The 24,112-nt window shown below is 37.3% G+C and overlaps 2 protein-coding genes across 2 annotated transcripts in view; both read left to right on the top strand.

Moving 5' to 3' along the window:
* LOC110826911 (transcription factor mnt) overlaps positions 1–5,544 on the top strand; it is a 94,207-nt gene extending 88,663 nt beyond the window's left edge. The window contains exons 6-7 of the mRNA XM_022058029.2: positions 2,082–2,218; positions 3,097–5,544. Coding sequence (XP_021913721.1) covers positions 2,082–2,218 — 137 coding nt within the window. The 3' untranslated portion in view covers positions 3,097–5,544. The remainder of the gene's footprint in view (positions 1–2,081; positions 2,219–3,096) is intronic.
* A 1,895-nt stretch (positions 5,545–7,439) lies between these two features.
* Su(fu) (suppressor of fused domain protein) lies at positions 7,440–24,058 on the top strand. Its single transcript, XM_022058064.2, has 8 exons — positions 7,440–7,767; positions 9,830–9,922; positions 10,581–10,759; positions 11,492–11,720; positions 12,694–13,050; positions 14,805–14,945; positions 15,849–16,056; positions 18,618–24,058. The coding sequence occupies exons 1-8, from the start codon at positions 7,616–7,618 to the stop codon at positions 18,684–18,686; spliced, it is 1,428 nt and encodes a 475-aa protein (XP_021913756.1). The 5' UTR covers positions 7,440–7,615; the 3' UTR covers positions 18,687–24,058.
* Positions 24,059–24,112: the final 54 nt, after the last annotated feature.

Here is a 24,112-nt window from a genome sequence, read left to right as displayed (position 1 = left end):
AAATTACAAGACATTAAGTCATATATACAAAGCAACATTCTGATATGAAATTACGAATGGATACGTAAAGTCGTGGCCGAGTGCTCAGTGTAGAGACCGGCTATCCTGAGGTTTCATGGTTTCTTCAGTCTCTCCTGACAAATACCGGGATGCTAGACTACAATTGATTATGATTATTCATTAAGCATTTTATCATTCAGCGCCATGTTGTCTCATCTGCCAATAGCGTTGTCGAATAAATCACGTGTTGAACATTCTTCTTCTAATGGAACAGCGAATAAATTCGTCTGACTCATTTGCTTCGAGTTTTAGTGTCTCTTGCTGTTGTTGTACATTCCAAAGTTGCTGTATCTGGTAATAAATATTAAGACCTGGACAAAGAAAAATGTTTTAAACGATGTTATGTTAGTAAACATGCATATAAACCTCAATACTGCGTAGTGTTGTTCGTCGATGCCATTCTTTGTACGTTTACTGCGTGACACTGTCTGCACATTATAATCAGCACACAAACTTCTTGCCACTCAACGGCTGACGAAACATTCACCAACTGTGCAAATCGTATAATCGCAGATGACCGATAGACAAACAAGCATTTTCGTGTTAAGGTAGTTCACTGTCCGAGATAAGCAGTTCTGTGGAACGAATATTACTTACTGAGCTTGTACTTTCAAAGAAGCAAACATGGAACTCCTACGGTACTGGACTAAAAATACTTTTGAAAACACTAGGCTCCATGACATTTCTAGCCAACATTGTGACCTCTAGATTATTTACTGACAAATCTCATGCTTGTTGAAATAACTGCTTTTCTCTTTGTACCCTAGCATTATTCGTAATTATTGACTGCTGTTTTCAGAAACCTGAGACCACTTTGTTTATTCCACTAATTCAAGATCCCTAAGTGTTAACACCACTTAGCATAAGTCTGGTGCCAAAATCGACAGCTGCAGTATGATTCCTGTTTCATTGATCTATTTAGTGAATACAGGACCTGACATTCAACTCATTTTAATAGACCACCAGTAAACAGAAAGGGAAGATTCGAGAAATCCCTGTAGTGCCCCAGAATTCTCAGTATAGTACGGTAGATTACAATAGGCTTCAAGTTTTCTTCATAAGCATTGCCACCCTTCACTTGATCGGTTGCCTCGAATTTCAAGGTCATTTACTTTTCCTTCGAGATATATGATTTTCATTGTTCTGATGGGCATTCTTATCTATGTTGTACACCTGCATGTTTGACATATTTCTTACGTGCCAGGTCAGTAGTCAAGGCGTCAGAAACAGCTGCTTCTCAGTAGACTTTCCTCGTCCTTTTCAGAACTTACTAGAATGTACCACCCACATGCAAAAATAATGAATAGTGAGCCGTCCTTTTAAAATCTCACTAAAATGAAACTGTTAGTCAGGAGCTACACAAAGTTTAATTTTATAAGTCCAGAATCATGTTAAGTGACAAAACAGTGCACCATAAGTACAACAGTAATTAACAGTATTCTTACATTATCCATCTCTCCCATTATAAAGCCTACAGCGGCCCATCCACGTACGAGTTTGACTTGCGAGTCTGGCTCGGCGAGCTTGACTCGTGAGCCGGACTCGGATATATTTCGCCACACATGCATAGCAGACTCGGCTCGTGACACCCCGCCCACAAACGAGTTTGGCTCAATGGAACCCGAGCCGAGCCGGACTCGCAAGCCAGACTCGTACGTGGATGGGCCGCTTAATAGAGGTCCAATCCCATAATTTATTTCATTTTGTACCTCCTTCTATACCACTATTAAGAACAATAAAAGTAAAAGCTGCCCCACTATACGCCATGTAGGTCTTGGGGGGGGGGGGGGGGAGAGGAGGTATAACTCCTCGGTACTGGATGGGGGTGAGTGGTCAGCATCACGCCCCAGTGGCGCTTAACCCCCGGGGAAGGACCCCGGTACCCGATGGATAGGAGGCTGGGTGGCCCCCAGAGCCGGTCCGGACACTGAGGCTAGAGGAAAAATTCTGTTAAGAACATTGTAGTAATTATTAGAAAGTCACAGTCAGAATCTTATATATTTGTGATTTTTGCTTCTCAGATGAAGTTGACGTCATTGGGTACACCAGCAACCAGTCTGACACAGATGACCACAGCAGCGTGCAGTCAACCTCAAGTGACAGCGGAGTGGCCATGAGCACCAGCCGCCTCACGCTTTCTGAGATGGAGATTATCTAGGTGAAGTGTTATTGGAATATCTTTTGTCAGCCCTTCTCGCTCTCAAACTTTGAATTCAGTTCTTGGCATCTGAAGTGGTAAATACAACTGGAGATGAGTGATATATTGGGATGTGGTGTACTTTCATGGACTAGTAGCTGCAGTAGAACAGGACGCAAAAGTATCAGCTACGGTGCAGAAACCGTCTTCTGATTCTTGTGTTGTCACTCGCTCTTACCACTGTTTTACGCGGTACTGATCGTTTAAGTGTAATGAACAATATTCTGCAGTGTTTTATACGCTTTGTATGGGAAACTGACAACAGTAGTAAACTATGACTGGGTGTAATTCCATATTGTATTATCACATTATGGAAGGAGGAAACTATTTTTTTCTATGCTGAAGATATGTTGGTAGGCTGTCATTTCAGAAAAATACTACACTCTGTTATTACACCCATGAACTTAGTTAAAGATATGTAATAGCAACAAAATTAATTATATGGAGGCAGTTCAGTACATTAAAACACATTTTAACAGCAGTAAAAATGTAAGATTTAGGATGTTTAAATTTCTGTGGTACCCTTGGAATGTGTCAGCGACACCCCATTTGGGAATCACGAGGTTAACTGATCGAGAGAAGATTTTTGTCTTCTGGGTTGTTCCGCTGTGTAGTCTGGTCGATATTAACCAACGTTTCAGAGGTCATACTGCCTCCGTCATCAGGGCGATGAATATTCAGAATATTCACAGCGCAACAACCCAGAAGACAGAAATCTTCATACTTACTGCTGTGAAAACCTCAAATCTTACATGTGAGAGAAGTAAATAATTGATTAATAACTTAAGTGATCAATGCCACGTGTAGATGTATGAAGGTCTGCCGTCTTTGGTTAATAGGTTGAAAGGCACGATTGATGTCGGGAGCAGTCGGGGGACAAGACGCTGCCTGTCGGAGATCTGCCCGGCCCAAGCAGTGCCACCATCATAACTACCAGAGCCAGTAACATTGTGGAGCCCACCTCTAGTCATCAGCAAGGAATCCTCTGTATTATAAATAAGAGCTTGGGGAGTCGTAGCACATTGCAGTTCACTGCATGTGTAAATTATTTATGTAAATTGTACATATTTTTGTTTTAAAAAGAAAAGATTATTAAACAAAGTACTTGCAGGTCATGACTCTAAACCATTGGCCAGAAATAATTATTTTGCTGTGTTTTTTTATATGAGATTACAGTGGAAAGTGGTTTTAAAATATGTTTTATGTGTTGTTAGAGAGTCATGAAATGATGATGGATTTTTAATTTTTTAAAGCAACCATATAAAATATTCCAGCAGGCAGATCTCTGGGCGGACAGTATTCTCGTCTGTCGAATACTTTTAAAAAGTGTATAAAAATGATAAAAAAAGACTATGCTGTGACCTTGGGTTACGTTAGTTTTCAACTCTTCAAGAGCTGATTTCAGTTTCTTCTGCAAATAGTGCTTGGAGATAGCACATCAAAAATCAATTCTCCATAACTATTATGGAACAAAAAGATATGAAAGAACAAAGTATGCTATAACGAGTTTTGGTAGGGTGATATGTAAAAAAGGAAAAAAATAATAATTTTCTAAAAAATATTGTTAGACAAAGGTGGCACTTGTAATAAGAGTTCTGAAAATTCTGTCAACCATTGTAGAAGAATGTGAACCGGTGAGTTGAGAGACATTGCCGGCTGCGAGTGCAAAGTGAACGTGATGCGGCGCGTCTGCGGGCCCAGATCTCTCCAACCAAAACATGGTGTGTCCCTTCGTTCTCCCGCAGTGCTTGGGAAACAACACGGAGAAAGATTATTATTGAAGGAACATCGCAAAGCATTCAAAGAGTACAAATTCTGTAAGTCCCCATTGATAATGGGGACTTTTAATGTTTAATTTTTTCCTGTGGACTTGAGTTTCAGCAGATAGCAGCCAGGTGTTTGAGCTCTTTATTTTATTATACTAATAAATTGCGAGATGAACTGATATCAGGCACCTGATGAACGCCTGCCCACCAGGCGTGCTAAGTGCTGAAACGCTGTGTTCCAGCAGTAGAACTGAGCCTCTTTAAGTATAGCAGTGGTGAAATGGTACGTGTGACAGCGAGTGAGTGGGTGAATGTGTGATTATGTGTGTGAGAATCAGGCAAGGTAATGTAATGTACATTAAGTTTGGATGTTGATGGAGTAGGACCTGCCTTTAGTCACCAGCTTGGCGTCGACTGGCTACCTCTCTTTGAAATATCTCCATCACACTGTCTTACTACATGCCTTAAGGTTTAAATATTCCACAAAGATGAGTCTCAATTTGTGATCAGGTCATTCAGCAAGCTGGAAACTAAGCTGTAAATGAGACGTCGTGTGCAATAGTGGGTCCTGCCATGCATTGTGAGATAAGAGTAACATGAACTAGTAATGTATGTCATGTATCGGTGAAAGGTTTCATTGTAGCGTAGATTTTATTCATGTACAATAGCAAGGAGTAGTGAATATTATTTGTAAGAATATGCAGTGCCCACTGTTGCATGTGCCCTGGATACAGTCCCCAGTCAATGGTGACTGATAATAAGAGCCATGTGAACACCCAGAAGGCAGAAAAGAGGCTGTAGATTGTCAGCTCTTCAGTGTCTGCTTCTCTTAGCCGCAAAAATTTAAAAAAAAAATACCAAAAATACAAAAACAAAATAAAAACTTACCTAACTACTTTTCTGTGTCAAAAAGGAGCTTCAAAGATTATTCACAAACTAAAAAATAATAAAACAAAAAAATACATAGAAATATATGTTACTGGAAGCACTACCAATTTGGTCCGAAGGTATCTAAAATGCGATACAACTGGAAAACAAAATACAACTTTTGTGTAGATTAATTTTTTCAAGCAAGATTCTGTGTAGCAGCAATATGAATTGATACCAGTATTGTGAAATCTTTTCACCTCATATTCTTAAGATAATGATAACCATTCATAGTGGTCTTGTTTAAATTTTTTAGTTGAACAGAAATTGTGGCCATTATCAAAAGATCTTGCTCCTTTTCGAAGTTTAGACTGGCCTTACCACCAGTTGTAACTGTTTCTGGATGCTTTCTGTGATTTGATTGGTTCTCATGTCTGTATCCCTGCTGCTGGACGAAATTGAATGATGTCCAAGGTTGAGGGCAATCCTCTCTGGCACAGACCTGTCCTGGCAGTCGTCTGTCCCAGTTTCATGGCTGTATGAGAAAACTTATTGTACATATTACTTGTAACTATTCATATTGCATCATTGTTTTGTTCTTAATAATTTTCTTGATTCTACAGAAAATAAATTTGTGTATTATTATAAAATATACTCCTTATTTGTTGTGCTCAGTTAATAATGACTCCCATTTCCCAGTGTATATAGGTGAAAATTTAGAATTAGAAGCTATGGGTGTAATTATAAACTTTCCGACTGCACAGACTTATAATCCCACAAATCTTCTGTTATTGATGTCTTATTTTGGTAGTAAATTTATTCTATGGGAAATAGGAGTTGAAGGGGATTTGATTTTGTTGGTCCAGTGGAGGGCTTTGGGTAAGCCCTCTAGTTGGTTCACTTATCTTTACATTAGTTCATGTCTTTGCTAACACAAGGCGAAGCAGGTCACTGGGTCAGAAAATGTTCGCGGGCCTATTAGTTTATACCTTCCCAACAGATGGCAAGGCAATTCATTTATCTTTCCATTAGTTCATGCCCTCGCCAACACATGGCGCGGCAGTTCACCGGGTCAGAAAATGTTCGCGGGTCCATTAGTTTATACCTTCCCAACAGATGGCAAGGCATTTCATTTAATCTTTACATTAGTTCATGCCCTCGCCAATACATGGCGCGGCAGTTCACTTATATGGATAATCTATGTAACGCGAGATGTGAAGCTAGTAGAGAACCTTTAGGAATAAGAAAAGGGAATACCTGAAGGGCAAAATTGTTGAACTTGAGACAAATAATAAGGAAAAATATCAGAGACCTGTACAGAGGCACTAATAACTTTAAGAAAGGATCTCAACCTCAGACTAATTTGGTATAGGGCGATAATGGCAATTTGCTTGCAGCTCCAATAAAAACCGTGAATAGATGGAAAAATTTCTTTAGCAAACTCTTAAATGTTCGTGAGACTGATGATGTTAGACAGATTAAAATATATACAGCTGAACTGTTAGTGCCAGAACCTAGTTTAGATGAAGATGAAGTAGCCATTGAGAAGTTGAAAAGTTATAAATCTCCAGGTACTGATCAGATTCCAGCAGAATTAATTAAAGCAGGCGGCAAAGGGTTGCATATGAAGATCTATAAGCTTATTCAATTAATCCCACTAGAATAAATATCGTAAGTATTAATTTGTAACTAAAACGGGTTTGATTGGAAATAATGCCATCAGATAAAGAATACAGCCGGTGGCCAGTGAAGTTTTTATCATTGAGACAGCTTGTATAATAATTTTATAATGAACATGACAGTATTTTGTCTTTGCAACAAGTATTTTGCACGATATTGTAAGAAATTCCAGTGTTATTTTAATATAGCATTATATATAATTAATAATTTTGTTCTTATCTTGTTCTCTTCAGTCTGTGGTGGACAGAAAAAAATAATTTTGGTATGCGACATCTGAAGTTTCAGAATGACAGTTCAATTTCTCTTGTTATCTGTTTCAGTATTGTTGTAAACAAAAATAATAAGGTAATTCATATTAAAAGTAAGTATTTATTATGACGCTTAGTTTTTAAATTCTCCGTGCATCACATCTACCATTTTCGTGAAGTATAAACCCAATGTTTCAATTTCCCACTGATATGAAACTGGAAGTACGTTAAAACGGAACCTAGAAAATGTTTAATGACGACATAATGAACTACGACATTCAATGTATTAACGACATACCTTCGAGGTGCAGGTATCCAATTTTGTACCTTAGACAGAGTTTAGGAACCAAAATATGAAGGATTGTGACAATGGTGTATTTTTAAAGAAAGAAACCCTGGACAGTATCCATCGTCTTGACGTTTGTTTACAAAACAAGTTTAGTGCCACTATCTGTAAAATTTGATACTAAATGTTGAAAGTGATGGCTACGCTGGCTTAACGGCAGCCCCTTAGAGTACCCTGAAGCATTCTTTTTATTCTCGTTTCGCATACGTATCTTGTTTAGAATGGCGTATAAACTATACATAACGTTCCTTACAAATTAAAACTGTATTTATTGAATTACATGAGTAGTACTCTTGCATATAAACTATATTTTAACCTAATGGTATAAGTCACAGTTTTCCACATCAGCAATTATGTCAATAAATATATATTTCCTTAGTGTTTGTTATCGTTGAAGTGCTTGCAACAGAGCTCTCTCACGGCACAGACTGAAAACATTCACAAAACCAAGATGGGTGAGGAAGAAGGTGTGGGTTGTCGAAGTGTTCCGATGACTGCGTTTCCACCAACTCCCTTAGGACTAGAAGCTTTATATTCTTTATGTCGAAGAATATATCCGGACCAAGTGAATCCACTTCAGGTGACTGCTTTAGTAAAATATTGGTAAGTGTTTATATTGAGGGCTTATGAACATGATTTGTCAGAAGGTCCATTTATGTATCTACATGTTCATGGTATTGGTGTTTATATTAAGGGCTTGTGAACATGATTACCAGAATTTCTATTAGTCTGTATATGTATTCTTGGACTTCTTGCGCTCAGTGAACGCATACGAGTGTCCGTGAGGGTCCCAGTATAGGGTTGAACAAAATGAAAAGAATTAGTGGGTTACTGAAATTTGTTACCTTGTTTTCATTTAATGTATTATCCATATTATTGCATAATATGACGTCATTAATATAAATAACAGCATAACCCTATTAAACATCTTGTCCATCAAGTATGTCTTAACTTTGCGGATGAAGAGGATCTACCTCGGCTAATGCAATGAAGACGAATACTTGTACATAGAACATGCTGGTTTCTGACATTTAAATCTGTTTGTTTCTACTGTTGTATCAGTTGAATGAGGGGACAAATGACACCTTCCTTTTCTCAAAAGTTTTGCTCTTAGTACAAGTTCATCAGAAGATTCTCCCCCTCTTTTGTAGAAGTGGATGACTTCAAGTTTCATTTGGTTATGTACTACTTTGTTGATGCTTTCTAAGCATCATGACAGTTTTCCCTTTCTTGGGCTTGGAGGACACCAAAGGCTGGTTCTTGAACCCAAACTGTGTTGAAAGTGTTTCCTTGTTTATAATTTTGTGATTTAGTAGAGTAAAATATACAGAACTATAATTTTGTCTGTAGTTTTGTATGGGTGTGAAACTTGTTCTCTGACATTAAGGGAGGAATGTAAACTGGGGGTGTTTGAGAACAGTGCTGAGGAGAATATTTGGACTCAAGAAGGAAAAAATACTAGGAGGCTGGAGGAAGTTGCACAGTGAGGAGCTACGTGAGTTGTACTCCTCACCAAATATAATTTGACTGATCAAGTCAAGGAGGATGAGGTGAGTGGAGCCTGTAGCAGGCATGGGAAAGAAGAGGAATGCATACAGGGTTTTGGTGGGCAAACCAGAAGTAAAAATCCACTAGGAAGACCTAGATGTAGGTGGGAGGATACCATTAAAATGGATCATAGAGAAATAGGATGGGGTTGTATGGGCTGGATTCATCCAGCTCTGGATAAGGACCGGTTGAGGGCTCTTGTCAAAACGGTAATGAACCTTTGGGTTTCATAAAATTTTAGGAAGTTTTGTAGTGGCTGAGTGACTGTTGTCTTCTCAGAAAGGACTCTGCTCCATGGAGTAAGTATGATTATTACCAGTATATGATATTGTTAGGCCTGCACATCGCTTTTTTCCTGTGGTTGTGGTTGTCTGTAATATAACAGGTAACAGAACAGTCTGTGCACTTCTAATTGTAATATTGTACTGTAGAGTCCTGATTATCCAATCTAAATGGGACCAAGGACATTCAGTTAATCAAAAATTTTGGATAACACAGAAGACTAATGAAAAAATCAGGGGTAAATATCAACTCAGTTTATAACTTGTTTTATGATATTGAATTGTGAAGAAAATATGATGAAAATTTATAAATGAGAGAGTTTATTTTTTTTAAGAATTAGTAATTGGTAATTGCTTCCTATAATTTGGACATAGGTCACGCCATGATGTATTGGTAGTTGATTTTGGATTGTAAATGGTATGTCCTTTGGTACATTTATGAAGATGCTTTAAAGCTGCATGTCAAGTGGATTGCTTCACAGCTTCTGTTTTGCCCTGTACAATGTTGGAGAAGGCTACAGTCTAATTGCTGTATTCATGTATGGTAAATGATGGCTTTATCAAGAAATACTGTAACCAATATTTAACTCCAGTTAGCAGTGGAGGATGGACTTGTATCTTGATTATCTGAGGGCAGAAGCAAGTTTTGGATTTATGTAGTTAATAGAAAATTTCTTTCAAGTTTATGAATATAGTCAGTACATTCAGAACAATGTGAAAATTACTTCTATGAAATAATCAGATTTGCTTTTTATAATTTGTTCTTTTCTATGAATTAAAAGTAGTTATTTTTGGCAGCTGTTTGAAATATATTCTTTACGTAATTGGTGTTCCAGGCTGGGAGGCCCGGATCCCTTGGATTACATCAGCATGTATACCAACTCTGGAGATCCTGAACAGAATATACCACCACATTGGCATTATATTAGGTATTCCTTGTGTATGTTTCAGTTAAGAAGGTCACTACAGTGTCACAAAAACACAGAGGTTATTTTTAATTGATGTCTTTCCCATTAATGCTCAGTCTGATTAGAGATTTTTGTTAAATTTTATTTTAAAACACAATTATTGTTGATATTTGTTAACGTGTGATTTTGCTGACACGAAATTAAATGCACATTTACGTTTAAAATTTATCTCATTTGACTGAAGTTCTTTTTATTTTTTTCATTTTGATAGGGGTTATTTTAAGGAATATTAAATGGTTGCAAGTATGGAGATGTCTGTCTCCTGGGATGTTGCACCTTGTAGTCTCATAGAAATTCGCTGACGTTTCAGAGGCGTGTACTGCAATGATGATTTAGGCAGTAAACCCCTCTGAAACATTGGTCAGTTTTTACAAGACAACATGGCAGAACATCCCAGAATGCAGTCATCTTTAGTATGAAATGGATTTAACTAAACTGACAAAGCTAGACCTGCAATACTCTCTTTGAACATGTCTTATTGTCTGCTATTCATTGAGCAGGATGCGTTGCTGTAACGTCTGAAGGGGTTCTGAGAGACAGACTTCTTTAGTCAGTATATTTTGTTAATGCATCGTTGTTTCTCTTGGTAGTCCATTGTTAATGTATGTGTGAATTGCAGTTTTGGCCTGTCAGATTTACATGGTGATGGGAGGGTGCATGACGTATCAGGGCCAGAGACGCCAAGTGGTTTTGGTTTTGAGTTGACATTCCGACTGAAACGTGAACCTGGGGAAACAGCTCCGCCAACATGGCCAGCTGCAGTTATGCAGGCACTCGCCAAGTATGTGTTCCAGTCAGGTATGCTTGAACCACTAAGGATCTTGTTTTTTTTAACTAATATACTATATTTGTGATAAGTACATTTTGTGAATTCACTTTATTTTGTGTTTCTTTAAAGGTGGATATTAATAAAATGTTTCTTTCTAATAACAGCTCTGTTTTTTCTTTGAACATTGTGAATGTTTCTAATAACATACTTATGCTATTTTGTCATTTTTTTTATATCTTCAAACTTACTGCCTTGACTCAGGTTTGTCTGTTTTCTACAGTGTGTTGGGGCAAGTAATATGACATCTTCCTCCAACATCTGGTCATTTGTTGACTTTTCATAAACTGTTTCAGTTATGTAGTGTTGAATTTTGAATTGGAAATGATGTGGAAGGAAGCATTTATGGAATATTTTAAACCTCATCATACCAGACTGAAATCTCTCATGTAAACATTCACAGTCTGATTAAATGACTTTGTTTAATTAATATAGGTACAATTCGGTATGCTACTACTTGGTGCAAAAGGCCTGTAAAGGATACAATTCATATTCCTTTCCAGGAATACTGGGATGATGAATGTTACGGTACTACCCCAGCAATTGCTGAGGAAAGCCACGAAAACCTGAGTCATGCTAACAGGCCTTCAGATTACAAGGTGGATGTATCAACCCATCAGCTATGTTGATGGATCCATCTATGGAAGCAGTGTTACAGTTCAAATAATTCATTGCGTTTGACCAATTTCTGTTTCTTGTTACAGCTAACACACTTTTTGTAGGTGATAATGTATCATGGCACAATGCACTAGATAATAGTGAGTCTCGTATTCAACACATGTTGATGACTGAGGACCCGCAGTTAGGAACAGCACACACTCCATTTGGATTAGTGAAATTTGTCCAGATTGTGGGTGTTTGCTCAGTGGAACTGCAGGCAGCACAACACTGGAATGGGCCTGGAGTTCTTGAGATTCTTAAAAGACTACCAGGGTAATTTTCAGTTTAATTTTTTCCAACCACTTGAGAAAGCTACTTCTGCTTTAGGCATTAATACCTGTTGCACCTACAATGATCCGTCCATCTTTTCTTTGGGCATCCGATACTGCTATTCCCAATAGGTATATATTCTATAAGCAGGATAAGTAATCTTGTAACTTCAATCTGTAGAAGTCTTGTTTATGGACATTACAGGTTTTATCTTGTTAATGTTGCTGCCATAAATGTGATAATTCTGAATATGTAGTACAGTAAAACCTCAGTTAACTGACCCTCGATTATCTGACTCCTGCATTAACTGACCGAATTTTGACCAGATTGGTTGCGACCGATTTCTACCAGTGAGAGTCTGTAAGGCGAGACCTTTGCGGTACGAGCGACTCCCGCCAAAGCGTGTTTTTAGTCCGCATGGAGACCCAGGTTTTGCTGATTATTGTGAACACTTCAGGACATTTAGAGAATTGGTTATTCGCAGGCAAAGACAAAAAACAGCCCAGCTGCAAATATATAGCTTCTTCAAACTTACTGGTTCTTGTAGAATCAAACCCAATAGGTTAGATAAGAATTATTTGTTTGCTGATCATTCCATCTTTGTATTCGTTACTGGTTCCTGAACCTCCAATGCACTGCTCATTCTCCACACCTGTCCCGCCTTTTATAATGCCGGGACTTGTGTTGTGGGAGAGGTGAGTACTGCCTGAGGCCCTGTAGTGGAAGGTTTTCCACGGTACCTTTATTCATTTAATTACAAATTTTGTGTCTCCTTATAAATAGAAATATTCTGTGACCTACAGTTTGGGTGACTCCTTGGCTGTGCATCCAGTATGAATGCAAAACTTTATGGATACCTGCATGTATTTATATTTTTTCCATAGCTATCAATAATAAAGTATAGTTTAGACCAGAACAAGACATGTGTCAACTTAAATCACAGATTAACGCAGTAACTTGTGATGTGTAATTTCAGTGCAGGGGGACCGTGGTTGATAACGGACATGCGACGCGGTGAGAGCATGCTCGAACTTGATCCGACAACTCAAGAGGAAGTGGAGAGAGGAGTTGAGACCGAAGGATCTAACCTTAGTGGTGTTAGTGCTCGGTGTTCATGGGCTGATGTCAATGTGCAACAACTGACGCCAGGAGCCTTACCTGGAGAAGGGGAAGGCGGTATTTTGCGAGAGGGTCCTGCAACCCGGCCTGAACCATTAAATACATCTTGTATATCAGAGCAGCAAAGCCATCAAATTAAAACAGCTCTCAAGAAGGGTCTTCTCAACACAAAACCTATTCTTCCACCAATTGGAAGATCTTCAAACCTGGACAAGTATGGAATAGTGGTAGTAGAGAACATGAGTAAATATGTTCCATGTTAAGTGTGTCCCTTGTCACCATAGCATGGCACATCCTCAGATTGCAGATTGGGGAGAAGACCTCCAGATTTGGGAGGTAGTTGCAAATACAGTAAAACCACATATTTATGCTCCTCTGGAACTAGAATGTATGCTCTCTTGTAATTTAAATATCTTTTTAAGCACCGTTAGTTTGTCTGCCATTTTACTAATTTTAGTTCCTGCAAAATACATGTAATTTAATTTCAATTTCCTGGGTTTTGTACCATTGTTATGTGACTTATCGACTTTTCTTTCAAGTTGTTAGCTACTTAGACAGGTTAGTTGCTGTGTTGCAAGCGTCATCTTAGTTTTCAATGTGTGATTGTTCTCAAGTTTGTCATATCATCGTCGTTAGCCTAGGTTGCTGTGTGCACTGGAGTTGTTTCATTAAAATTTGAGTGTGTGATAAGGCATGATGGAAAAACAAATCATTCCCTTAGAAGAATACTTAACATACTACAGTATGTTGACAGACGTGGGCACTCGTATGTCTTTGATGAATCAACATGGTTTATCTGTTTCAGCAGTGAGTATGATAGTTGAAAAGTCGTCAGATGATTTTAACTTTGTCACAGTGCTGTGTATTTCTAGTTCATGGAAAGTGTGTGTTGCAAAAATGTTTATATTTTGATGAATAATTTATTTACGTTATTTTCTGAATGATTCAATTGAGGGTTTGGGTAAAATCAAATTGTAAGCTATGATTTTTGTGATTCCTGCAGTTTATAATTTCCTATGATTTGTACCATTTTTCATCAATCCACAGAAAAGATTAAATATTTTAATTTAATAAGTGGTTATAGACAGCCAACAAAGCAGCTTTCCTTCATCTTGATGGTTGGGGGGCACCAGAAATTCCTCACAGTAAAAACCAGCATGTTGCATAATGTTCCACAGAACAAATTAAATTTGGGACCTGCTATATGTCATGCAATTCAGATTCCTTTGTCTTCCTGACAGCTATCTAAAAATCTGAAGATGAAAATGCGCAAAACTATAATTATATCTGTTATTCATATGGGTGAGACATTTCATGTCTCGCATTAAGGGAAGAACACAGATTTAGAGTGTTGAGAATATTTTTATGTGAGAAGGCTGAAGTGACAACTGGCTGGAGAAAATTGCACAGTGAGGAGCTTCATCAATTGTACCCTTTGCCAAATACAATTTTGTTAGGATCAAGGATGACGAGATGGGCATGGCATGTAGCACACACGGTGAGATGAAAACTTCAGAGAGAATTTTGGTTGGAAGCCTAGCGAGAAAGAAACAGCTTGGAAGAGCTGGGCATGAATTGAGAGGGTAAATACCAAATGGATGTTAGAGGAATAGATTGTGCGGTATGGACTGGCTTAGAACAGGGGCCTATAGCAGGGTCTTTTGAACATGATAATGAATTTTCAAGTTCTAAAAGAGGCAGGGAACTTACTAACTACCTAAGCTACTATTAGCTTCTAACAGAGGATTCTACTCTACAGAATAATGAATAAGTGAATGTGTTCTGAATTATATTAGCGTGTGTATATTACAGGACTGTGAGAATAAAATATTTTCCCCTTTCATCTCTTGAATTTAGATTTTTCTTGTCATTAAATTAAACTTTTGTTTTATTGTAGTATCAGAGTGTGATGTATTTTACAACCTAATGAAGTAGATCAAATACTGAACATGTCTCTTGTGTTTTCAGTAATGACAACTCCTATGACCATAGCTCAACAAATGAGTTTGGTGTATTAGAATCAACAGAACTTTTGAGGAGTAAGAAGTTGGAGGGCTTGCATCTCACATTCAACTTGGAGGCTGGGAATTTGTTGTTTTTAGCAATAAGGTATGTTATCACATGAGATAACTGCAATGTAAAGCAGTGTTTGTTTAAAATGCATGTCAACTCAGTTTTCCATATATAAATGACTCAGCACACTGAATTTCTGCATGTGATAATGATTTTAGCATCTGTAAGAAGGGGAACCATTAGAGTTGTTATGAATTATTTGAAATTATTTTGACAAAACTGGAACTAGGGATTGTAACTGTTACAGACAATGCTATGTTCCACAGTGTCAAACTATCCTGTAAACCCATTTCATTCACTTATATAATCATAGGAGATTCTTCATCTAAAACTTAAAAATTATAATGATCCTTATTAAAGCTTCGTACTGCTAAAATTACTCATTCATTTCTGACTGCTAAAACAATTGGAATTATTTCAGCATCGTCTGCACTCTTATTTTATGAACCAGATACAAGTGAGGAATAAATATAAATTTATCAACAGGAACTGCATTTGAATGTGTTCTGGGGTATAAGTTTAGTGAGAAAGGCCGTCGGGTTTATTGGAGATATCACACTGTCAGTATACTTGTAAATTCTGAACGTAATAAAGTAAAAAGTACAAAGTAAGACAATACATAAAGTGAAGCCTTCACGGCAACTGAAGGTGACGAAAGACTCCTGGGTCACAAGCCGCAAGCAAGTGCGTAATAAAGGATCAGACTGGTTACCAAGCAGCCATGAGGATGAGAGCTGAGATTTTTCTCGAAACGTTGGCAGAAGATGAGGTTTATTCACTGTTCAGCCACTTGCCGTGGCTTGTAACCCGGGAGTCTTTCATCATCTAAGACAAGATACATTAATATACCCAACGAATTATCGCTTGTTGAGCAGATATGTTGTGCATCTGAGTTGCAGATTCTTCTGTCTCCCACATTTTCTCTCTCTTTCCCTCTAGGGGTCGCGTGATGCACGGACGACATTTCACATTCAAGTCTGTGCTAGGTGATACAGCAATCACACTTGTTGCTCCCACAGTAACTGGTACACTGGTTGATCAGGAACATCCGTATGTTGCTCATGGACCATGGCTTCAAGTCCTTATTCCTGATGATCTGGCACAACTTATTTCAGATAGTTTTGAAGACCTGGACAATCCAGAGGAGGTAAGACGATGTTTTGAATATCAGACATTGAGCTGCAGATGTTACAGTGTAAAATTTTGCATGAAGATGATCTTACACAATATTAATCAGTTGATCTTTGTAATGTGAAGTGTGGTGAGGTACAGATTGAATTATTGAATATTATTTGGATGAGCTCCAGCTTCAGAAGTTGCATCTTATAACTAAGTAATGCACACAGTTTTTGCCTGGAATTTTTGTTAAAATAAACTAAAATTATTTGCTTAAACTGTGGTTTTCTGGATTATTACACAGTATAGTCGTTCATTTCTTCATCACTGTTTTGGAGGAACATCTGTTTATTGTATCATACATCATGTAATGCTCGAGGCTATGTATATATTAGATAATTATAATAATTAGGTAATTTAATAAACTTCATAAACGGTGCTCTTAGCCTTGTAAGTGACATATGAGCATTGGTACATTGCAGAAAGCAAGTCCTTATTGTTGAATTCAGTTTATAAAACTGAAAGGATATGGCATGAAGGTTTATAAAATATTAATACAGGAGGGCAATACAGTGAAACCTCTATCCATCGTTCCCGGAACTATCGTTTTCCCGGATGCATCGTCCGTTTTGTTCGGTCCCGAATACATCCCATATAAAATAATGTTACATTTTCCCGCTTCTATCGTTCCTCGAACTATCGTTTTATCGCATCGATCGTTCAAAAATCTTAGTCCCGGCCAACAATTTTCCCGCAATGATCGTTTCTGAGAATTTAAAATGCTGGGTTTAGAGATAAATTAATACCGAAAGACGCATAATGTTTTTCGAATACACAGTAGCGGTAACCTGTTATGTCGCCCAACCAGCACATTCTTTTGGATTGAGGGTCAGCCGTGCAGGGGTGATAGTTGGAGTGAATGGCGGTGCTCATTGTCTGAAATTTTACGATTTTAATTAGGGTGCACTCATATTTCGTTCCAGCGATGCCAGATGGCATGTGCAGTGTGAATTTCTTCACAAATGCTTTTATTATAAGTACAAAGGAAAGGCTGGCGGCACTTTTCATTCTTCTGGTTTATCTCGTTTCCAGCGGTTCAGGGTCTTCTACAGCTACGTTTCGTTGAGTTCGGCAGTAATAGTATTTCCATTCTTCCTGTTATTGTTCGCGAAGAGGGTGGGAGTGGTGAGGAAGAGGAAGACGACGAATGCGAGCCCGAAGCTTTGCCGAGTTTTGCCGAAGCACACCCTGCATTGGCAAAAGTGAAGTCGTTCTTTTATGCGCTTAATATTAGTGAACGTGACGAGGAAAACATTTTGAACGTGGAAAGTGCTCTGTTTGGTCTAAAACGTAAAGTTTCGACAAACCAGTTGTCCATTAAAGACTTTTTTGGTAAAAAGAAGTAACTTTGAAAGAGAAACATTGTTTTTTTTTAAAATTTTTAATGCTTTCCCGCATCTATCGTTTTCCCGCATTCATCGTTTTTATTTCCCACCCCCGCCGAAAACGATGCATTGAGGTTTCACTGTATCTATTATTCATTGAAGTGTCTGTCATGTAAATATGGAAATAACAAAGAATAACGCAGCATTCTTGTCATCTTTAGCGTTATCTGAAGTAAGATGTTAGATTTTCATATATTTAATAACATGTTGTATTTTCAGCCGACCACACATTAGGATCTCTTATTTACAAGTAAATGTTTGATATGTAAGCCACATTATGTGTTGGTTATAAATTCTTCAATCATACAAAACAATTGATTGCTTTTTATTGTTGTTCTTCAAAATGGTGACTTCACTCAGAAATATTACAAGAACCTTTGTATTCCAATGTAAACACCTGTGTCTCATTGCCATAATTAGGATTAAACACTTTTAAATTAACACAAGGCAAAATCTAAATAAGCAATCTTGTTTACTTTTCAAGTAACACAGTAGAGAGTGAAACAAGCAGATGTTTTCAAACCTCCTCACTGCGTTACGCATTAAAAAGGTGGACCATCAGAGAGTATGTCACAAGATACAGGTAGCCCTCGATTTATGCTGAGGATGTGTTCCTGGATGAACCAGAGTAATCGGAATCGGCGTAAATTGGAACTATTTTATAACGTAAATCGATGGGAAGTCAATGACATGCGTTCCCAGCACCCAAACATTGGCGAATAATATAATGGCATTACATTTAAAGCTCTGAAACAACATAAATAAAATATTATGATTTAGTATAAGAAGCAGTATGAGAAACATTGTAAAACATTATAAATAATAGTAATATATATTTTTTTCACTTTTTGACTATCTGGTTTCAAAATCGGCGTTATTCTGAATCGGCGCGAATTGGACCAGTTCAAATCGAGGGCTACCTGTATATAATTTATCTATATATTATATGTAGCATATTTGTTGATGATGTTGGAAGATTGAACAATGATGGGATTCCAAAAGACACTGGTAAAAATAAATTCAGTATCAGAAATAGGTGATGAGTAGAAGTATCTTTAAAGTATTGAAGCGTTTTATAGTTCATATAAGAGGCAAAATAGTCATATAATAATGGGAAAGTTGTTGATGTCTTTGCTTATTGTTTCAGCTAATTCTCCCAAAGACATTTGTGTGGTCAGATCATAAGTTGGCTATCACAATTGTGGAAGACAAGTAGTGCAGTTCACGTGAAAAAGACATAGTTTGTGTCTGTTTTGGCTGGTCCAAGTTTGTCTTTAACCAAGCTTTACAAAGATTTGATACAGTTAAGACATTCTGAATGCATGTGTGTGTGGTAGGTACAGTGAAACCTGTTTAAGAAGGTTCATGAATATTTTCTGATTGTTAATTTTGAAATGTGGGAGCCCATTGTACACGAAGATCTTAATTGCATCAATACATGAGAATAAACATGAACACATTGAATGCAGACATACATCGAACACATTTTTTGTGTGAAAGAATTTACCTATTTAGACAGCTGCTGGTTAGTTAACACACTTATGTAATTTCCTTCATAATGTAACATACATATGCAGTCCTTGAGGATGACATATATTTACTGGTACTTATGAATATTCTGTGAAGTATGCAAGATAAATGTTGTTTTAATGCAGTGTTATAATTAGGTTTTCCTTTTGAAACCTCTTATGTCTGAACTGTCATGTGTTGAATGTTGATAAATAACTTCATCTTGTTTTGTGATTTAAAATGCTCTGTTGTTAAAGAAGCGAGCCAAAATGTCATTAATGTAATTTTTAAATTCTCGTTTTGGCCGAGAAGCATATTCGATTTCTTTTCAACTTTAATACATATTTGTCATTGCATTTAACTTTGAAAGTGTCTTGTAAAATTTGAGGTTTTCACAGCGGTGAGTATGAAGATTTCTGTCTTGTGGGTTGTTGCGCTGTGTAGACTGGTCGATGTTAACCAACATTTCAGAGATCATACTGTCATCGCCCTTATGACGGAGGCAGTATGACCTCTGAAACGTTGGTTAACATCGACCAGTCTACACAGCGCAACAACCCACAAGACAGAAATCTTCAAAATGTCTTGTCTTTTCTAATGTTTCTTGAGGACTAAGATTCAGTATGATATTAATTTGGGCTCACCACTTTTATCTTCTCACATAAACGGTTGAAATTAATCTCTTGAAAGACTTCTTATTGAGGTTTCACTGTGTGGTGTTAAATAGGGTTGTCAGTTTTTAGTTGCTCATTCCCAACTAGGGTATGTAATGTGCATAACGAGAAAGCCAACATGTGGTCTCTGGTCTCATTCAGCTTCTACCTCAGGTAATCACTGTTGTTGCATCCCTTATCCCGAGGGCCGAGGGTTTCTCCAGATAGGATTGCAGTGGTCTAGCGTTGTGGCTAAAATGGTGAGTTGGGTGGTGTAGAAGGTTTTTCATTATACGGTGGGACTGGTGTGAAATCCTTAAGATCTTGCTGAGATACTGTAACAGATCTTTATTGCTGCATCTTGAAGTTCAGGTGATAGAGGTGGATTTTCCAAAGAAATAGTTAAGTGTCTATGCCTAATATTTTGACCAGAACGTCAAAGGAAGTTTCACTACCATACTGCAAAACCAGAGCTAAATCTGAGGGTAATAATTTTGAACATGTTTACAACCCTATTTGACAGCATTTAATACTATTATTTTGTCTGTAAATTGTGCATACATGATTGTAGGTCATGGCAGTGTTGTGTGATTAACATATACAGCACAGCAATGGATCTGAAACCAAGTGTGAGTGGACATTTCGTGCCTGCATTTGAGAAAGTCTCTTCATCCCTGCTGAGCCACACTTTTTATGTTCTGTTAGCCATCAGTTTGCAGATATACTTTGTGAAATTAACATAAATGAGTAACTGGTGCAGGATACAATATATCAACATATTGAAGAACGTTCACGAGGAAATAAATTTACTCTTTAATAGTGAATGCCATCCGGCACCTTACCTTTTCTTAGCAATATTGTTACTTCCTTGCAGGACAAGGGTTGGGGAGGGATTTCCTAAGCTGGGAAAATGAACAAAGCTCTCTAACTTCTTCCAGGGGTTTTAGATCCATTGGTCCTGCAGGACACCGGATAAGACTGACAAGTAGATTTTAAGTGCCCTTAGAATATGCAGCTATTATCTAAGTAGTAGAATTCCAGTGCTTATTAAGTACTCCAGTTAAAGGAAATTAAAATACAGGTATTTATTTTTGAGGTGACTGGACGGCATCATGAAGTAAATACTGGAATGATGGTGTCGCCTCATTGGGACTTGAATGTAACAAGTTAGTCATGTTCATTGATCAACTGAAAATATTTTGTGTTGAATATGCTATGACTTTTAAGTTCATTCATTTAAGTACTTGATTCTTTCACTGCCAGTGAGCTAAATGAACTGTGCTGGTTCTACACCTACAGCAATCTTATCTAGTTGTTATCTTTACAGGTTGATTTTAAGATTTGCCAGTGTTCTGAGTCAACATTGTTTTCATATTGGCATTGCCTTTATTATTGTGACTGTTGATTTTTACAAAATGGAAACATTTCGTTTGAACATATGTCGCTTGAGTTCTTTATGTCCGTTAAAATATAGGCAAAAAGAAAGCAAATTTTGGCCTTTTTAGAATTTTTTAATCTTCACTTAAGAGGACTTCTTTTTTAGTACTTTTTATTTGTGTTATGGGGAGTTGTCAGACTTCTTACTAGTACTGCTCTCTGATTTTGATAACTGAGCTTCAACTAGCTGTGCTTTCACGAACTCTCAGCAGGGCGCCCCTGTCAGATGGTCGCAGTAATACAGAGCAAAAACAATGTAAAAGTGTCGCTTATAAACGGTGGTGAAACTGAAAAAATGTTACGGTTTCTGTTCCACATAATCTCCACAGCAACCTCTTTAAGTATTGTACTAGAGCTTTGAATCAACCTGTGTTTATTTATTATTTCTTCTTACTTCTGAAAAAAGGTCTGGCTTGTAAATATTGTCTGTGAAACAGCCTAGCAGTTATTACATAGTCTCTAGAAAGAAATTTGAAGAGATTTGTCTGATTTTGTAAACAGAATTAGTGTTATATACTCAAGAGCAATGGTCCATTTGGAGCACTGCTAGTTTTTAAGTATATCATATGGTACTGTATGTTTGAAATTACAAGTAGAAATTATTCTCTACTTTAGTTTATTACTGTATAAATTTCAAGCCTGTAACATGTTTCATATTTAAACATTCATATTACTAACTTTTGTATGTGTGGGATAAAAGTTAAACATCTCCAAAAGTTTATAACGTCTGTTTAAAAAACTATGAAACAAATATATGTTTTATATATGGGAATCAGGGAAATGTCAGGAACCCAATCTGTAAAAGGCTTGAAATTTTGTTTGAGGCTTGAAATTCTCATGTCGGTGAAGGTGTGGTCCTGTAGGTGGGTACCAGTGTTTCAGAGGAATGTATCACCTCCATCTTCAGGGTGAAGACTTCCTCCTACATGACCACATAGCATCATCACTAAAAAAACATGGTCGGGAAATTTAACTAGGTGAGCAATTGTTCACTTCTCAAGAAGGACCCTGGTGTGTAGAGTTACTTTTATTTTAACTATATGTTACAGAAATAGTTTATGCAGTTGTGAATTCTATGAGGATTACAGTTTTAAGCAGTGTTGGACTCTGGGCATATTTCCAGGTGGGATTATTGCCTGTTGTATACTCAGGCATTTTAAATTCGTCCTAACAGGACGCATGATTATCTTCTATTCAGACATTTCAGACTGAACTGATAGCACGTGGGGAGCAACATCTTATGTTGAAGCTGCAACTAACTTGGCAAACTATAGGATGTCAGTCAGTATATTCCATCAGTAGTCATACATTTTACATTTGTTCTGAAGTGTCCTGATGATGGTGTAATACAGCCTAGATTGTTACGTTTTTGACCTTTGTACATTGTCCGGTGTTGTAAGATTACACAACGTTTCAAGGACTGGATATGCCCTTGTCTTCCAGTGGAATCCAGTATTTGAGATTAGCTCATTGTAATGGACCATGCAGAGTGGGTGCCCTTCCCTTTCACCACGTCTGAAAATGAGGGCAGATCCAGTCTTTGCAACATGTTATTTTATAACACCAGTTGATGGACGAAGTCCAAAAGCTCAGCAATCCAGAAGTAATGTTTGTTGTTGAGAAACTTCTAATACTCGTAGTGTATAACGTTTCTCTCTGTAGAAATTAGTAGTAATCACAGCATAAGTTCGTGTTTTGATGTATTGTATAATCCCTACCATAGCTGTCATTTGCTGATATTTTGTTTAGGTTACTGCTAATTTTTCATGGGGCAGTTGAAAAACAAAATCTGCTTATTCCTTGTTGATGGAATTGGTGGTTTTAGGGAGAGTTTTTTGTTCATCTTTTGCAGTTTAGCTTAACTCTGTCGTACTTAGATATGTATTTGTTGTGTAAGTTACCAAGAACCACTACTTTCTGTCACAGACTTCTCAGAGGACAAAATCTTTCGAAACCAAATTCATTCTGTGGCTGAGGAATTCCGAAGGCCCCCCCTTTTTTCTTTTTTCAAAAAACTATAATTTTTATAAAACCTAAAACCTCAAACTCCACAATATAACTTGGTCATCTTCAGTAGCTATCATCATAGCCATAATGGTCTCCAGTCAACTTCTTCCTGTATTAAGATTAAAAATTCAGTTCCATAAAAACTGAAACAAGTGCTTACTGGTTACAAGCCATCACTTCTCCAGTCTGGAAATTGCAGATGCATAAACAGGAAATGTACAGATGTAACTATTATGTTCTTAGAATTCACACTTTTAGTTTTTATGAACATTTACTTTAGGTATCCATTGCGTACAGGTGTGCAGAGTATTGACCATTCATGATATGATGGTTTTAAGTAGCTGAAAGTAATGTCCAGTGGATGGCATTCTACCCATTAATCCCTCACTTCAGTTGCCATTATCCTTATTGCAGTAACATTAATTTTCATGAAGTGAAGAGTAAGATAATAAACCTTAATAACTAAGACCCCATTTAGCTAAGAGCATGTGGTTATTACTGTCTGTCTGAGCAGAGAATTCACTCAACCTTACAACCAGAAGTACCCATAGTTTTCCATTAGTTTTCTAGCTATGTGGTGGTCTGTCTCATTTTTGTATTTTTATTATTTCATAGGTAAAGTGAATGCAGTATATTAGCCAGGTCAGCAGATTGCATTGGAACATTTTCAGTATGGGGTAGTGTTTTTAGGACAGCATTCTGCATGACATCACAACTTCAAGGTTGAGTCAATTCTCTGCTCAGACAGACAGTACTAGCACTGCATGTTATAATGTTTCCCGGTCTATGTTTGTGTTGTAATGTTCCTTTATGTAATATATGTAAAAGTGTATTTTATTAGATGTAGCAAATCTGTGCCTTATACCATAAATTTGGATTTTAAAGTCAATTTTTATATAATTCTTGATGTTTGTATACTGATTCTGTACAGAGCATATTTGTAGTTTTTTTATGTTGTAGATAGATATTATGACAAGATAAATTTGTTTTCTTTTTTCATATGGATAAGCAAACATGAGAAACTAATTTTAGTGCT

This window comes from Zootermopsis nevadensis, unplaced genomic scaffold (assembly GCF_977971745.1).
Source record: "Zootermopsis nevadensis isolate Lab colony 2312 unplaced genomic scaffold, Znev_1.0 Znev_ptg000016l, whole genome shotgun sequence".
Taxonomy (NCBI): Eukaryota; Metazoa; Arthropoda; class Insecta; order Blattodea; family Termopsidae; genus Zootermopsis; species Zootermopsis nevadensis.
Note: the sequence above shows the minus strand (reverse complement) of the source record. Positions and strands in the feature narration are given on the sequence as shown.